Source organism: Akebia trifoliata, chromosome 11 (assembly GCF_017979445.1).
Source record: "Akebia trifoliata isolate Shusen 1 chromosome 11, ASM1797944v1, whole genome shotgun sequence".
Classification (NCBI taxonomy): domain Eukaryota; kingdom Viridiplantae; phylum Streptophyta; class Magnoliopsida; order Ranunculales; family Lardizabalaceae; genus Akebia; species Akebia trifoliata.
The window spans coordinates 44961169-44980578 of NC_141385.1; the positions used below are offsets into that span (position 1 = coordinate 44961169).

At 34.9% G+C, this 19410-nt stretch overlaps 2 protein-coding genes across 2 annotated transcripts; both read right to left on the bottom strand.

Moving 5' to 3' along the window:
• Positions 1-2809: 2809 nt before the first annotated feature.
• On the bottom strand, positions 2810-5656 carry LOC147392007 (pectinesterase-like). The gene is made up of 2 exons (XM_086457803.1): positions 4672-5656; positions 2810-3705 (listed from the first exon to the last, which is right to left on the bottom strand). The coding sequence occupies exons 1-2, from the start codon at positions 5621-5623 to the stop codon at positions 3014-3016; spliced, it is 1644 nt and encodes a 547-aa protein (XP_086313929.1). The 5' UTR covers positions 5624-5656; the 3' UTR covers positions 2810-3013.
• Positions 5657-13501: 7845 nt separating this feature from the next.
• On the bottom strand, positions 13502-15929 carry LOC147392008 (pectinesterase-like). Its single transcript, XM_086457725.1, has 2 exons — positions 14947-15929; positions 13502-14283 (listed from the first exon to the last, which is right to left on the bottom strand). Exons 1-2 carry the CDS (start codon positions 15896-15898, stop codon positions 13592-13594), a joined length of 1644 nt encoding a protein of 547 aa, XP_086313851.1. The 5' UTR covers positions 15899-15929; the 3' UTR covers positions 13502-13591.
• Positions 15930-19410: the final 3481 nt, after the last annotated feature.

Below are 19410 nucleotides of genomic sequence, written 5' to 3' on the forward strand. Positions count from 1 at the left end.
AGCATCCTTTAGAACTGCAGAACCGGTCAGTATACATAACAACCGCCTCGTTAGAGTGTCATGTGAGGGCCATGGTCTCATGGACTCCCAAGGATGCAAATTATCTACAATTATAATATAATAATCTAATTAGAATAGTATAAAGGCAATTCAACAGTATAACATGATTGATATGCCCGTCACAATTTTACCACTAAACTATACTGTCACAATGTGATTATTGCATATGAATGAATCATCTGTCGAAACAAGGGCATTAGGCACAATTAAGATAAGATTGGAATAGAATCATAAAATCGGAGTGCCGACATGTTTCACTTAGTGAACTTGACGACATAGATAGAAAATATCTAGTAGTCTCATTTTTGACAACTTGTTGAATATGAGTGGTTGTTCCATCAAACATGATGTAGATTTCTTTCAAATATCTTCTGTAAATCAGTTATACTTGGAAGCTCATTTTTTTTGCTAGCTATTATGGTGTTATTTAGTATTCATAATCACAATAATGTCAATGTATTCAACTGAAACCATTTATTTTTCTCTAATATCCTCAAAATTAACTCTCCTAAAATTTTATATGTTTCTCAAAAATCAATAAAATCATATGTAAATTCCTCGGTTTCTCTAAAAACGTCTTTAATAATTATCTAAGTAAGAAATGACCGTATGTGCACATATATGTTTGTGCTTACATGTCCATAATTAATCATTAAGTAAAAGACTAGCAACCCATGAATATATACCACATAAGAATCATCTCGACAAGCCTTCTTTAGCAACCTATATGATCCTTTTTATTTTCATCATTCGATATCATTATGCATAAGTACTTCGAAGATTTTAAGGCATAAATGATATATATATATATATATATATATATATATATATATATATATATATATATATATAAATATTTAAGACCATTAGCGTGAAATTGATCATCAGTTTAGTTGACTTTTGTAGAATTCTTTTATGGTTCAATGTAATTAATTGGAAGTTTTTGGTTTAACGACCAATGAGATTGTGACTTGTGGGAAGAGACATAGAGGCTACTTTTGAAATCCATTTCCTTTGGAAAAGCAAGAGAAAGAAAATGAGCAAACGTAATAGGAAAAATAAAAAAAGAGGATGACTTCTTGAATGCTTTTCTGTTTTATAGTGTTCATCATTATCGTTATCCTCTAGGGTATGTATTTCAATTTCTTTGAATTTAAACAAGTATAAATTACCATTTCGTGAGCTGAATATGACGAAATTCTGATTTTAACTCACTAATTATTTTAATTCCCAAAACACGAAGTGCGTGATCGTAGGATTTTAAAAGTGATGATCTCGTTAATATAAAATAGTGAGATCGTTGATTTTTAATTTTTTTATTTTTCAAAGTGACTATCTCGATGATTTATTTATTGACAGTCTTACTAAAAAGTAATAAACCTACGGGATCATCACTTTTATAATCAGTGAGATTATCATTTTTCAATAAATATTAATGATCTTGATACCTTATATCAGCAAGATTATCACTTTGAAAAACCTGTGATCTCACTTTTCATGTTTTAAGAATTAAAATGAATAGTGAGCCAAACTAGGAATTTCGTCAAAAGTTGATCACGGTTTGGAAATTTTCTCTTTAAACAAGCCTATAACTCTCAATGCCCAAAGTAAGCTGCCAATTAATCGGCCCAGAGCTGAAATTTGATTTCGATGATGATCCAATTTGATGACTCCTAAAGGAGCCATATCACCAGATTTTGGAACTACGTGGATTAGATAATCCATTTATCACTTCAACCCAATAATTTTGGACCAGGATCAAGGATTTGTGTTTCAATAAGGATCTGATTCAATAACTTAAGGATCCCTTCTTTGATCAACCATGTCATGAGCTTTCAAGGATCCCATATGATAAATTTCAGAAATGATATAAATTGTCACATTTTTTTTTATCAGTATATCACATATTTAGTATGAATATAGGAAGTTATTTATATTTTTATAATATGAAATCGTATTTGATCTAATCAAAACTCAATTCAATTGTCATCCGATCAAATTTGAATTCTACTACTGGGATCCAATAAGGAAACCAATTCAACAAGGTTCCAATCTGATTCTCATTGGATCAGTTCTAAATCCAATCCAGTGACAACCTTCGCCAAAAGGATGTCTAGAGAAATGTTAAAAAATAATCCTATGATTCGAAGTATAAATCAACAAGAACACAAGAATTTCACAAGAGACAAGATATATGTGGTTCAGTCAAAGTATTGACCTACGTCTATGGGCGAAAACGACGATTTCATGATATTAACCAAAGAAGAAGTAGGTTACAATTTTTCTCTGTCTCTCATATATATCTCTCCTCCCCCCCTTTCGAGTTTCATCTCTTACTCTTTATATACTTAAGATTACCAAGATGTTAAACGGGTCGGATCCAAAATCAAATCAAATGGGCCCAATATTTTGTGGGTCGTTAACGGATCATCAAAAAATCCGGTTTGAATCCACGACAATCTCCATATACAAAAATAGAAGACATAACCTAATAAGAAATATTAGAATAATGATACAAATAATCATTTTCCAAGACATCCATGGCTTTAAAACTCTATTTGGCATCTTGTCTTGTCCATGAGCAAAATTGAGTCGGATGAGATATTCGATTTATTTGAGTTGTCTTAGATGAGATTTTAAAGAAATGCTGTAGAATTACAAAGCACATCTTTGAGATAACTTGTCAATTCATTTCGTTGGTGGACGATACCGAGACAATTTAGACAAGTCATCTCGGGTTGGGATGAGATTTAAAACCATCAATACATCCAATCTTATTTTAATCCAAATCAAATCTCTATGAGAAGATGATTCGGTGTATCAATACATACCTTATTACAATACATCATATATTCTAATATCATTTCTAGTTATACAAAACACACGTTAAAAAAAAGCTGGAAGTAATACAAAATACAAAATACAAACAAGAACTATAGATGTTCTTCCTTATTTAGAGCCCTTCAGTATAAGATACCCCAGTAGACTTCAACCATGTCCCTCCTTGTATCAACTGGCCCACTGTGAAATGCTTTGCTACTTCCGGGTCGGTTATGACATGATAACCAGCCCATTTCACTCGTTTACTCGTACCCGCACCGGGTCCTTTATTCAAATACTCTCCATAGTACAAGGTCTTCAAGGCAAAATCTCCGGACCATTCGGACCAACCCACCGGGTCAATAACGTTTCCAATGGATGATTGCATGACAACAGTTCTAGAGTACTCCTTCCATGGACGACCAAGAAATGATTTGAACGATTTCTTCACTGGTTCCAAGTCAGAACTGGCTATTATCTTACACTTTTGTATCGAAGTACCAGTGTTTTGGTTCGGGTCGGTCCGTCCTTGGGCTGTTACCATATTACTTTGGCCCTTCATAGGTTTTCGGGGCATGATTTTGCAATTTTGTAACACTACAGCTGCATTACCAAATATGAAATCAACCGTGCCAGTGATGGAGCAGTCTCTATAGAATTGACGTAGGGAGTGGGCATAGAGTGTGTCCTGATAAGCGTCGATGCGACATCGATTGATAACGGATTGATCGGCTCCAACGCGGAGTGCAACTGCTTGATGCTTCTCCGGACCCGCCGTGTTCTGGAACCATATGTCTTGTCCTATAAACCCATCACCTACAACGGCTGCATTGGAGAAGAGATGAAAATGTTACAAATATTGCAAAATTATTCAATGCTTTTTGAAACAACTTCTTTGATAATTACAATAGAAATTTTGACTTTTAATTCATTAACTTAACAACTTAATAGCTATACCGATGTTAATTTATTCATAAATAAATATATGGGGGCATCAATAATTAAAATTTATATAACTTTACATTTTAATTAGATTCTCACAAATGCTAAAAATTGATCCGAAAAAGGGGATGCACTTATCTAATAACGACAAATCAATCATAAGTGCTTTTCAAAGTGAGTACAAAATCTAGAGACCAAAATTGCATACGTTCCATCTATTATTTAATAGAATTGTAATAAATGCATGCGGAAAATCGTATGCGATCTCTCTGTGGTTGACAAGACAAGGGCATAGAATCATAGATATTTATCTTTGGGATACAGAAGGAAAAGATATGTGATTTTATGCCCTTGTTACATCAACCATATATGACTTACCACGTGCATTCATCATTATTCTATTTAATATGGACTCTGTTGAGTTTTAAGTGGATTATGAACCTCATATAGGCAGTGTTGGACCTATTCGATGGTTTATAGACCGAGTAGGCCACATGTCAGGTTGCGACTGGCTGAAAAAACCATATCAATAATTAATGATAAAACACTAGGAAAAGCCCATATACGACGAAGATTATTTGTTGTCATGGAACAAGGATTTTATTGATCTCTAACACAGACCGAGTTATACATCCTTAAAGATTCTCAACCCAACTGAGTTTTGAGTAGATTCAACAAGTTTTAAAACTATGGGTATTGAGTTAAATATAAAACTGACGCATTGACGTGGCAGTGTACCGACCGTCGTTCTTTTTCTTCGGGATACAAGGAAAAAGATCTATGATGCCACGTTAAGATAATTATCATTAGTTAGTCATAATGAAAAGATGGTGAAGTGAGGTTACTTACCAACAGTGGCGGAATCGAAAGTCGTGGATCCATCAATAACATTGAGACTACCAGTTATAATGGTCAAATTCATGCCATCTCCTATGATCATCAAATTTTTCTTCTTCTTCCCAACCTCCACTTTCTCCTTATATGTTCCCTTTTTCACATATATCACAAACCGGGTCTTACCGTTATCCGGTGCGGATCCAAGTGCTTCTTTTACCGTTTTATAATTCCCACTTCCATCCTTTGCCACCACAACATCAGCTTTGATGTCATTAGCAGAAGCTTCTAGAATCTTCCGATCTCTCCTCGTGATCCACGTCGGGAATCCTCCGTTCAATGGCTTGATGATCTCTTCTTCTTTTGTATGGGAAATTGATGTGATAATGGCTAGAGAAGCTCTTGCTCGATCAATCAAGTCTAGAAGATCCGTTTCCACTTCGGGTCGGGTTGATCCTTTTAGCCCATCCAAACAGGTGACATGATTGGTTAGTACACCGCTGAGCCATGTATGTACCTCGAGATGAGATCCAACGTTCTGGGTGCGTAGAGCGAATATCGAGTCAATTACTCGATCAATCGACAAGTCCATCAACTGGATACAGTTGGTCAACGCTGCATGTGCTTCCAAGCCATTGATACTGTTGACCAACTTGACCACATCACCTATACGAGTCATGGAATTGTTCAGGAAGAGCTGTAGTACATCAACCTCGTTTAATTTTCTTACACCATCATCTTTTACTACTTGAGAAACCATGTTAATACATGATGCAGGGTTGTGTGCCCGGGCACAGATGTGAGGAGGGAATGAGAGATCAGACTGATTTGTTTTGATCAGATGGAAGGTTACAAGAGCTGTGGGGCAGATTATAGCAACTAAAGAGAGAACAACAAAGAGGGTCTTGCAAGAAGAGGTTGTCTTCTTGGGAGAACCTAGTAAGGGCTGATGATGGGTTGTTGCCATGTTTCAAGAATCTTTGATCGACTTCTTCTCTTACAAATTACCTTAAATAAGGAGAGGAGAGAGTGTATGTGTGTAGAAAGATAAAGTATCCAGTGGTGCTCGGGCTACCGTATTAAATTGTGATAAAATATGTACAAATATGGAGAGTGTGAGATAATTTAATATGGTAAGTTTTGAACTATTGGGTCTAGATCTAAGTAAACAAATACTTAGTACTGTTAGTGGGAGATTTGGGATAAAGAGAAAATAATTATTTACACCACCTAAGAGCAAAGTTTGCCATACCACTTATCTACCCAAATTCCATGTGGCATTCTCTTTCGCTACACCCCTATGAGCCAAGACGTTTAACATCAAATATTATGATGATTGGTGATTGGTGATTTTTATATCATTTTTTCTCTAGGTAAAAATAATTACCTCATCCTATAACTCGTAACTCGTACCTCGATTATGATCCTCCTGTTGATCCTTGCAAAAATTCTAAGAGTAGAAAGTTTTTCACATACAAAACCCTTTAATGTAGGTTAGTAAAAATTAGAACATTGAACAACAAAATCACAATTTCTTACGTAAGTATTGTCTTTCTTATTTTTAGATTTTCAATATTCTTCTTTTTTGGACAATCTTCCTTGAAATGGCATAGCCAATATTTCCCTAAATTTAGTGTTCCTCTCAATTAAGAAATCTTCTAATCTTATCTCTCATCTTTTCGTATTCATTCTATCCTCTTTCTAATTCAATCTTTTTTTTTCTGTCATATTGTTCTATGATTAGAATCATAAAAATCTCAGAAATATTTTTATTGTGATGCACATGGATCCTCCCAAAGTCACCATGATTCTTCTTTCACAAGACTACTCACTCAATTGTATTCAACCAAGTGCTCCCTTTCAACCACACGTCATTTTAATTGAGTTCTTTTAGAAGAGTTGATATGTGGAGGTCTCATGTGGAGGTCTCGATTTAAATTATTCATTAGCCAAGTTCATTTTAATGCATGGGTCAATGAACATGTGTCGACTTTGATTTAGATTGTTCATGCACTCATGACCACGCAAAAGCATCCTATTGGTCCACATCAATAGGTGTAATTATGCACCCACACTTCTTCATTAATTTGCATCATGAACACCCCCAAAAGAGCTAAGACCTATGCAATGAATCCACTGGTTAGAAATCACTAATCAAATTGATAGCATTGTTTGTAGGAATATGTATTAGTGAGGATAGCGGACCCAAAATTTAGCATTATTTTTAAAATTCAAAGGATTAGGATCTAAAATATCCTTAGTCATTATAACGGGACAAGACCCATGTGACAGTAAACAAGAACATGCGATCGCCTACATCTTCTGTACTTTATAAAGCTACATCTATGGCATGCTTTATACATTAAAATACTTAATCTCATAAACACGTATGGCTGGTGTGTCTTTGTGTTTGGAGTTCTATATAAAGAATTTGGATTCGGTACACTTGGATTTCGGATAAAATCCATACCATTATAAGTTCTATTTTTGATGTGAAAGTGGATAGGAACTGTAGATGCTTTTTTGCTCGTATCTCGAAGAAAGTATCTATGGTTCCCATACACTTTCACATCAAGAAATGCGATATGAGGTTCCAACCTGAGGTCACTTCAGCATTATTCAAAAAAAAAAAAAAAAAAAATCTCAATCCAAAATGGTCCAATCTAATTCTTGACAGATCCAGATCAAGATATGGTTCGATCCATATCGAATTGGTCCTAGATTGATCTAGAACAATCCGAACCTGATCCATTAACAGCCCTAGCCTAAAGGATGTGCATGGTCCTTAGATTCCAAGATCGAGAAAGATAAGAATGGTGCATGATACACAAAATCTTCTTTCCAATAAATCCAATCAAACATTAATTTGTCCTGATCTTCATGAGAAAATGATTCATTTTATAACCATATATCATATTACTGTATTTAAACATACTTTAATATCATTTCCAACAAATGATCATCACAAGAAAATGATACAAAATAATACAAAAAGAAAGGATAGTCATTGTTCTTCCTGATTTAGAGTACTTTCTTCAAGAACAAGAAAGTGATCCATCTTTAGCAGCACGGAGAGAACCTAGGAATAGGCATCAACTAAATTATTTGAAAGACTATGTTTCGTATGCATTGATGGCGGTTGGTGATGAGCTTTATTCATATAGACTTGCTATGTCAGACACACATGGTAAGGAGTGGAGAGCAACCATGGATGAAGAGATGAAATCTCTTCATAAAAATCATACATGGGAGCTTGTAAAGCTTCCACATGGGAAGAAGGCGATTGGCTGCAAATGAGTTTATACAATAAAAAATAGTTCTCCAAATCCCAATGGGAAAATTTTAGGTGTACATTACAAGGCAAGATTAGTGGCTAAGAGATATACACAAAAGGAATGTGTGAATTATAATGAGATCTTCTCTCTAGTGGTGAAACACACTACCATCCAGGTCCTTTTAGCATTAGTGGCGTAATTTGATATGGAGCTCGAGCAGTTAGATGTCAAAACAGCCTTCTTGCATGGTGATTTGGATGAGGATATTTATATGTCACAGCCATCATAGAGTTGCTAGGAAAGAGAGCTTAGTGTGTAAGCTCAAGAGGTCATTATATGGCTTGAAATAGACATCAAGGCAGTGGAATCTTTGCTTTAATGTATTCATGAAAAAGTAGAGGTACACACATAATAAGTACGATCTATGTGTTTACTACAAGAAACTCAATGATGTTTCTTATATTTATCTCTTACTATATGTTGATGATATGTTGATTGCTGTGAAGAATAAACATGAGATTGACTTACTGAAGTCTAAATTGAACATGGAGTTTGAAATGAAGGATTTAGGGGCTGCCATGAAGATATTGGGGATGGAGGTCCAACGAGACAAGCAGAAGGGCAGATTATGTCTCTCACAGAGATAATATATAGAAAAGGTTGTTAACCGGTTTATGATGCAGAATTCTAAGGCAGTTAACACACCATTAGCTGTCCACTTCTAGTTATCAGGGAAGATGTCTCCTACTACAGAAGGAAAAAATAGAGTACATGTCGCAGGTACCCTATGCTAGTGTAGTGGGGAGTTTAATGTATTTTATGGTGTGTACGCGTTCAGACATTGCTTAGGTTGTTAGTGTTATTAGTCGGTATATGAGTAACTCGGGAAAACAGCATTGGCAAGCAGTGAAGTGGATTCTCCGTTATCTAGGTGGCTCCATGAATATTGGTCTTATCTTTCAGAGAAAGAGAGGAAGATGTAGGTTTGCAGATACGTCGATTCTGATTATGCTGGTCACTTGGATAGGATGAGGTCTACGTCAGGGTATTGTTTTAGTATGTGTGGGGCTCCTATCAGTTGGAGGTCTATGTTACAGGCTACAGTTGCGTTGTCTACGACAGAGGCTGAGTACATGGCAGTGAAAGAGGCAATAAAGGAAGTCATTTGACTTCAAGGCTTGATTAGTGATTTGGCCATTTCACAAGAGGTTGTATCCGTCAGTTGTGACAGTCAGAGTGCTATTCATCTAGCCAAAAATCAAGTGTATCATGCCAGGACGAAAGCATATCAATGTAAGGTATCATTACATTCGTGATATCATTGAGGATGGTGAGGTCTTACTAGAAAACATTGTCACCAAAGACAATCCATCGGACATGTTGACCAAAGTTGTATCTGAGATCAAATTCTTTTATTGCTTGAACTTGACTCGTGTTTCTCATTGTTGATGACTCCATAAGGAGTATTGGCTCTTTCAGGACATAGTGACCTTGTGTGGTCTTGTTTTGACTCCTAGTGTGGAGTATAATTGCCTCGACGGAGGATGTGGTTCTTTGGAACATGGTGGTAATGGTATTGGTAATTGGTAGCAGCTTCTAGTTCTTCGTCAAGAGGTGGAGATTGTTGAGTTTAACTCGATTTATGGAACGGTGGAGAGATTGGTGTTAGAAGAGTCCAACACCAATACAACTCTTTCTTTCTTATCTTTACATGAGAAGGAAAACGTGGGTTACCCACATATGTGCCACTGCCCATCCTGCCTATATATCAGGAGAAGTAACGGAGTTGCAGTTTTTCTTGGCATAGATTATTTTAAAAAAAAAAAAAAGTTTTTTTTTGGGGCAACTAGAGAACACATAAATGCTGGTTTTCTTAATTGTAACTTTTCACATTGCTTTCTATAATAAAAATTGACCGTTGCTGCCCGTGGATGTAAACATAGCCGAACCACATAAATCATTGTGTCGTGTGTGATTATTATCTTGCATATTGTGTGTGATTCTTAAGTAGGTATTCAGACCTAGATCGAAGGGCTGTGCAGCATTGATTGTTTCATATCAAATCATCATCGCCGATTGTGTTTGTTGGGTGAAAACCCCAACAGTCACAACCAACTTAAAGGGAGGTAAACTGGCTGGGAAGAAAGAATTAGAGTGGTGATTATCCGGGAGAAAGAAGCTACAAAGTGATTATTAAATACTATGTGAATCATTACACAATGCAATAACCTAAGCAATGGAAGGAATCTATTGTATGACCGATAGCATAAGGTATTCAATCCTTAAGTAATAGAGTTCGAGTTCTTCTTCTTAAGTATGCTATTTTGCTATACAGTCTAATTGTTCCCTCCCCTACACGTACGGGCTATCATCCTTCAATATTGCAAAACTGGTCAGTATACATAACAACCGCCTTGTTAGAGTGTCATATGAGGACCATGGCCTCATGGACTGCCAAGGATGCAAATTATCTATAATTATAATATAATAATCTAATTAGAATATCATAAAGGCAATTTGACAATATAACATGATTGATACGCTCGTCACACTTTTACCACTAAACAATACCGTCACAATGTGATTATTGCATATGAATGAATCATCTGTTGAAAAAGGGCATTAGACATATTATCTCATAATTAAGATAATATCATAATAGAATCATGAAATTGGAGTGCTGACGTGTTTCACTTAATCAACTTGATGAGATAGAAAACTTTCCCTTACAACTCTATATGTAGTAGTCTCATTTATCAACACAAACTATATGTAAATAACCACCAATGGACAACTTGTTGAATATGAGTGGTTATTCTGTCAAACATGACGTAGATTTCTTTCTAATCTCTTCCGTAAATCAGTTACACTTGGAAGCTCATTTTATTACTAGCTATTATGGTGTTATTTAGTACTCATATTCACAATAATGTCAATATATTCAATTGTAACCATTTATTTTCTCTAACATCCTCAAAATTAACTCTCCAAAAATTCTCTATGTTTCTCAAAAATCAATAAAATCATATGTGAATTCTTCGGTTTCTCTTAAAACGTCTTTAATAATTATCTAAGAAATAGTCATGTGAGCACATATATGTTTGTGTTTCGTGTCCATAATTAATTCATTAAGTAGAAGACTAACAACCCATGAATATATACCACACATAAGAATCATCTTGACAAGTCTTCTTTAGCAACCTATATGATCTTTTTATTTTCATCATTCGATATCATTATGCATAAGTGCTTCAGAAATTCTAAGGCATAAATGATATATATAAATGGTTAAGCCCATTAGCTTGAAATTGATCTTCAGTTTAGTTGACTTTTGTAGAATTCTTTTATGGTTCAATGTAATTAATTGGAAGTTTTTGGTTCAATGACCAATGAGATTATGACTTGTGGGAAGAGACATACAGGTTACTTTTGAAATCCATTTCCTTTCGAAAAGCAAGAAAAAGAAAATGAGCAAACCTAAGAGGAAAAAGACAAAAAAAAAGAGGATGATTTTATCGACCCTTGAATGCTTTTCTGTTTTACAGTGTTCAACACTATTGTTATCCTCTAGGGTATGTATTTCAATTTCTTTAAATTTAAACAAGGGTAAATTATCATTTCGTGAGTTGAATATGATGAAATTCTGATTCTAGCTAACTCACTAATTATTTTAATTCCCAAAATATGAAGAGTAAGATCGTAGGATTTCAAAAGTGATGATGTCGTTAATATAAAATAGTGAGATCACTGATTTTTATTTTTATTTTTTCAAAGTGACTATCTCGATGATTTATTTATTTACAGTCTTACGAAAAAATAACAAGCCTACGGGATCATCACTTTTATAATCAGTGAGATTGTCATTTTTCAATAAATATTAACAATCTTGATACTTTATATCAGCATGATTGTCACTTTGAAAAATCTAAGAATTAAAATGAACAGTGAGCCAAACTAGGAATTTTGCTAAAAGTCGATCACATTTTAGAAATTCTCTTATAACAATTCTATAACTCTCAATGCCCAAAGTAAGACTGCCAATTAATCCGATTGGTGCTAAAATTTGATTTGCCCAATAACTTTGGATCTGAATTGAGAATTTGGATTTCGACGATGATCCGATTTGATTACTTCTAGGGGAGTCCTATCACTAGATTTTGGAGCTACGTGGATTAGATAATCCATTTATCATTTCAACCCAATAAATTTGGACCCTGGTCAAGGATTTGTGTTTCAATAAGGATCTGATTCAATAACTTAAGGATCCCTTCTTGATCAACCATGTCACGAACTTTCAAGGATCCCAGATGATAAATTTCAGAAATTATGTAAATTGTCACATTTTTTTATTGGTATATCACATATTTAGTATGAATATAGGAAGTTATTTATATTTTTATAATATGAAATTGGATTTGATATTATCGAAACTCAATTCAATTGTCATTCGATCAAATTTGAATTCTAATACGTACTGGGATCCGATAAGAAACCCAATTCAACAAGGTTCCAATCTGATTCTTATTGGATAAGTTCTAAATCCAATCCATTGACAACCCTCGCCCAAAGGATGTCTAGAGAAATGTTAGAATAAGGAGCATCTTCAAAATTATTGGATTAAAGGTTTAGTGATGGCACAAGGTAAGTAACGATAACTTGAAATAGATTTTTGTTCACGAATGATTATTTAAGATATATGTTTGATTGATTCTATTAGAACAAAATAATAGTCGTGTTGAGATTTGAATGTATAAAATAATTAATAAGAAGAACAGAGGGTTTGATCATCCTGACCATGATCTTAACCTTCTTGGACAAGTAAGTGTAAAGTCCTTTCAACATTTTCTAAATTAATTTAAATTTTCTATTTTTTTATGTGTAAAAAGTGAATATATATGTTTGTTTTTTATTTTTTTTCAAGGCATGGAAACTATGGAATGAAGGCAAGGCCTTGGATTGTTACAGAGTCTTAAGTGTTGAGATACAAAACAAAACTGAGTCGTCTCGAATGAGATATTCGATTTATTTGAGTTGTTTCAGATGAGATTTTAAAAAAATGCCTTAAAATTACAATACACCACGTCTTTGAGGCGACTTGTCAACTCGTTTCGTTGGTGGACGATACCGAGACAACTCAGATAAGTCATTTTAAGTTTGGATGAGATTTAAAACCATTAATACATCCAATCTTATTCTAGTCCAAATCAAATCTCTATAAGAAGATGATTCGGTGTATCAATATGTACCTTATTACATAATGTGAAAAAGCCCAAATTTAATGGTTTTGAGCCGTCAAATTTCATAAAATTCAACGGACCTAAAGGTCGAATTGGCGTCGAATTTTTCATTATCAATTTTTTTTTTTTCGCCGAGTCGAAACTGTCAAATTAATGAAGGATGAGAGAAATTCAACATCTCTAAACTGTCAAATCTGGGAACATCAAGAATTTTGACGGTCCTAGACCGTCAAAATTCAGTTTCTAAAATTTGTGAGCCTTGGCCGTCAATTTTTTCTGTAGAAATTTTCAATTTTCACGTAGTGTTACAGTGCATCATATACTCTAATATCCTTTCTAGCCATACAAAACACACCTTAAAAAAATATTGAAAGTAATACAAATTACAAAATACAAACAAGAAGTATAGATGTTATTCCTTATTTAGAGCCCTTCAGTATAAGATACCCCAGTGGAGTTCAACCATGTCCCTCCTTGTATCAACTGGCCCACTGTGAATTGCTCTGCTACTTTCGGGTCAGTTATGACATGATAACCAGCCCATTTCACGCGTTTACTCGTACCCGCACCGGGTCCTTGATTCAAATACTCTCCATGATACAAAGTATTCAAGGCAAAATCTCCGGACCATTCGGACCAACCCGCTGGGTCAATAACGTCTCCAATGTATGATTGCATGACAACAGTTCTAGAGTACTCCTTCCATGGACGACCAAGAAATGATTTGAACGATTCCTTCACCGGTTCCAAGTCAGAACTGGCTATTATCTCACAATTTTGTATCGAAGTACCAGTGTTTTGGTTCGGGTCGGTCCGTCCTTGGGCTGTTACCATATTACTTTGGCCCTTCATGGGTTTTCGGGGCATGATTTTGCAATTTTGGAGCACCACAGCTGCATTACCAAATATGAAATCAACCGTGCCAGTGATGGAGCAGTCTCTATAGAATTGACGTAGGGTGTGGGCGTAGAGTGTGTCCTGATAAGCATCGATGCGACATCGATTGATAACAGATTCATCGGCTCCAACATGGAGTGCAACCGCTTGTTGCTTCTCCGGACCCGCCGTGTTCTGGAACCATATGTCTTGTGCTATAAACCCATCACCTACAACGGCTGCATTGGAGAAGAGATGAAAATGTTACAAATATTGCAAAATTGTTCAATGCTTTCTGAAACAATTTCTTTGATGATTACAATTGAAATTTTGACTTTTTAATTCATTAACTTAACAACTTAGTAGCAATATTAATTTATCCATAAATAAATATATTGGGCATCAATAATTAAAATTTATATAACTTTACATTTTAGTTTGATTCTCCCAAATGTTAGAAATGGATCCCTAAAAGGGGAGGCACTTATCTAATAGCGACAAATCAATCTTAAGTGCTTTTCAAAACGAGTACAAAATCCAGAGACCTAAATTACATATGGTCCATGTATTATTTAATAGAGTTGAAATGAATGCACTCAGAAAATCATACATGGTCTGTGTGCGGTTGACATAGCAAGGGCATAGAACCATAGATATTTATCTTTGGAATGCATAAGAAAAAGATCTATGGTTTTGTGCTCTTGTTACATCAGGTATGTATGATTCACCATGTGCATTCATCATTATTCTATTTAAAATAGAACTGACGCTATTGATGTGACAGTGCACCAACCGTAGTTCTTTTTCTATGAGATACACAAGGAAAAAGATCTATGATGCCACGTTAAGTTAATTATCATTAGTTAGTCTTAATGAAAAGATGGTGAAGTGAAGTTACTTACCAACAGTGGCGGAATCGAAAGTCGTGGATCCATCAATAACATTGAGACTACCAGTTATAATGGTCAAATTCATGCCATCTCCTATGATCATCAAATTTTTCTTCTTCTTCCCAACCTCCACATTCTCCTCATATGTTCCCTTTTTCACATATATCACAAACCGGGTCTTACCGTTATCCGGTGCGGATCCAAGTGCTTCTTTTACCGTTTTATAATTCCCACTTCCATCCTTTGCCACCACAACATCAGCTTTGATGTCATTAGCAGAAGCTTCTAGAATCTTCCGATCTCTCCTCGTGATCCACGTCGGGAATCCTCCGTTCAATGGCTTGATGATCTCTTCTTCTTTTGTATGGGAAATTGATGTGAGAATGGCTAAAGAAGCTCTTGCTCGATCTATCAAGTCTAGAAGATCCGTTTCCATTTCGGGTCGGGTTGATCCTTTTAGCCCATCCAAACAGGTGACATGATTGGTTAGTACACCGCTGAGCCATGTTTGTACATCGAGGTGAGATCCAACGTTCTGGGTGCGTAGAGCGATTATCGAATCAATTACTCGATCAATCGACAAGTCCATCAACTGGATACAATTGGTCAACGCTGCATGTTCTTCCAAGCCGTTGATACTGTGGACCAACTTGACCACATCACCTATACGAGTCATGGATTTGTTCAAGAAGAGCTGTAGTACATCAACCTCGTTATATTTTCTTACACCATCATCTTTTACTACTAGAGAAACCATGTTGATACATGATGCAGGGTTGTGGGCCCGGGCACAGATGTGAGGAGGGAATGAGAGATCAGACTGATTGGTGTTGATCAGATGGAAGGTTACAAGAGTTGTGGAGCAGATTATAGCAACTAAAGAGAGAACAACAAAGAGGGTCTTGCAAGAAGAGGTTGTCTTCTTGGGAGAACCTAGTAAGGGTCGATGATGGGTTGTTGCCATGCTTCAAGTATCTTTGATCGACTTCTTCTCTTTCTGCCCTTAAATAAGGAGAGGAGAGAGTGTATGTGTGTAGAAAGATATGTATCCAGTGTTTCTCGGGCTACCGTATTAAATTGTGATAAAAAAATGTACAAATATAGAGAGTGAGACAATTTAGTATGGTAAGTTTTGAACTATTGGGTCTAGATCTAAGTAAACAAATACCTAGTACTGTTAGTGGGAGATTTGGGATAAAGGGAAAATAATTATTTACACCACCTAAGAGCAAAGTTTGCCATACCACTTACCTACCCAAATTCCATGTGCCATTCTCTTTTGGAACACCCCTGTGAGCCAAGATGTTTGACATCAAATATCATGATGATTGGTGATTGGTGATTTCTATATCATTTTTTCTCTAGGTAAAAATAAATACCTCACCCTATAACTTGTACTTCGATGATGATCATTTTACTAATTTTTATAAAAATTTTAAGAAGTTGAAGTTTTTCACATTTAAGACTCTCTGATACTTAAATTAGTAAAAATTAGAAAATTGAATAACTAAGTCACAATTTCTTACTTAAGTATTGTCTCTCTTATTTTTAGATTTTCAATATTATTCTTTTTTGGACCATCTTCCTTGCAACAATATAGCCAATATTTCCCTAATTTTAATGTTCCTCTCAATCAGGAAACCTTCTAATCTTATCTCTCATCTTTTCGTATTCATTATGTTCTCTTTCTAATTCAATCTTTTTTTCCGTCGCATTGTTCCACAAATGGAATCTTTAAAATCTTAAGAATTCTTTTATTGTGATTCACATGGATCTTCCCAAATTCACCGTGATTCTTCTTTCACAAGACTGCTCACTCGGTTGTATTCAACCAAGTGCTCCCTTCTAACCACACGTCACTTTGATTAAGTACTTTTGAAAAAGTTGACATATGGAGGTCTCGGTTTAAATTATTCATTAGCTAAGTTTATTCTAATGCACAGGTCAGTAAACATGTGTCGGCCTTGATTAAGATTGCTCATGCACTCATGGCCACACAAAAGTATCTTATTGGTTCACATCAATAGGTGTAATTATGCACCTACACTTCTTCATTAATTTGCATCATGAACACCCCACCCCCGAAAGAGCTATGAACTATGCAATGAATTCAACGGTTAGAAATCACTAATCAAATTGAAAGCATTGTTTGTAGGAATATGTATCAGTGAGGATAGCGGACCGAAAAGAGGGGTAGGTGCCATTTAGCATTATTTTTAAATATTGAGATCGATTTTGGGTTACAAGTGGGAGTTGGAACTCACTTATTCTATATTTGTTTATTTAAAATTCAAACTCAAACTCAATGGATTAGGATCTAAAATATCCCTAGTCATTATAACGGGACAGGACCCATGTGACAGTAAATAAGAACATGCGATCGCCAACATCTACTGTACTTTATAAAGCTACATCTATGTATGCTTTATACATTAAAATACTTAATCTCATAAACACGAGTATGGCTGGTGTGTCTTTTTGTTTGGAGTTCTATATAAGGAAGTCCAACTTTGTAGAAAATGGGATTTGAATAAACATTAGAAAAGATAAAGCTATGAACAAAGAAAGTAATTAATATTAGATTTGGGATAAGGGAATGGATTTAGTAAACATTGGGCTCAGAGTTTGTTTTATCAAGGTCACTTTTAATAATGAAAACAAGAGAGAGAGATAGAGATGCTTTTCCACCTCTACTTCTAAAAAAGAAAACCTTTTTTTATTTAGTAGGAAAATGATTTCCTTGATAATTATAATTCATCAGAATCCTTACATTTTTTTTTTTTTTTTCACTTGTAAGCTCTACCCTAAAACTAAAAATGAACTCTCTTTTTTGACAAATTTAATCAATTTTCTAAGACATTCATTATCCAAGGACTTCTTTCAAAAAGTGTTTTTGATAGGAAACATTTTTGACAACTATTAACAAATACTAAAGTGTAATTGATTACTGGAAAATTTTCGGAAGCCCAAATTTTTTTATACCAAAAAGTGACTTACTAAAGTCTAATTCATTAGTTCTCGACAATTAAATAAGAGAGATTTTATTGTCACAACAACCAAAGAATTAAACCACCAGATGGGTGGCTGAGTGATAGCACTTTGGGGTCAAGGGGTTTGCTCCCTCTGTGGTCTCAAATTCGACTCCCACTGATTGCTAATATTAATGGCCATGGATCACAGAGTTAAATGCCTGTTTAGCAATCCTTGTTTGGGGAGGAGAGAATAGTTGAAAGATGTGATTACCCAGCATGATATGTAGTACTGTCAGGTTCATAATTCACAAGCCCATAAAAAGTCGGCTAGGCTAGGCTAAGATTTAATAATGTTCGTTCTTACCTAAGTCCTACGTGGTTATGAGAATCCATGGATGACAAGGGAGTCGGGAATTTTTCTCATAGTACAAGCAATTGAATGTTGGCAATTTTTTCAAAAAATTGCTACATAAAAGGTGATTTTCACTAAAACTGATTATATTTCATAGGTTTTGGATTTTCTGTTGCTTTTGTAACTCTCTATTTATTGAAAATGACCAAATGTTGGATCCATTAATTTCCTTTCTCCATTGCCGTGTTTCTTCCAACTTCATTTTTATATGAACAAATGAGTAATCTGTAATAAAAAATGGAATGGGAAAGGCTCTTTTTATAAAGCCAACCACGATTAAATAGTAGGATGTGTTTGATTGTGCGTGAAAATTTGGTGCCAAATTCATTTTTCATAGAAAATTGTTTTAACCATCATCAAAAAATCCATCAAAAGTAGGATTTTATTTCCTAACCAATCACTATGGAAAAAGGAAATTCACCCCCAATCAAAATCTTAATCGACAATCTTCTTCTTTGCTACCACCACTAATTAACACCATCGCCACTAACGTCATCTCTCTCTCACAAATTGACCACGTTCTTTAGGTTTCAGATATTCCGTGATTTTGTTATTCTCTATTTGTCGAAAGAGACTAAATGTTGGATCCATTAATTTCCTTCCAACAGTGCCTTGTCTCTTCCAATTTCATTTCTTTCTTTTATGAATAAATGAATAGCCTGTAACAAAAATGTGGAATGGGAATGACTCTTCTGTGATTAAAATGGATGTGTTTGAATCCAAATGAAAAATTGGTGAAAATATATCTTTTCTTAAAAAATCATATTTTCCATTTATTTGATTGATTTTCCATAGAAAATTAATTTGCACCCAAATCCAAAAATCCATCAAAGACTGGATTTCATTTTCTCACTTATCTTCGAGAAAATAAAATCACTCCCAAATCAAAATCATAATCCTTAATAATCTTCTTCTTCCCCATCACCACTAGTCGATTGTCATTGCTACCAGTGTCCCTCCTCCGCTCTCTCTCTCCTCCTTATCTTTGGATTTTTTTTTCTCGAGATTTTCCAAATGCAATCAAAAAATTAGTTTTTATTTTCCACCTTACCCATTTTGCCATATATTTCAAATTTCATAGAAATTGAATTT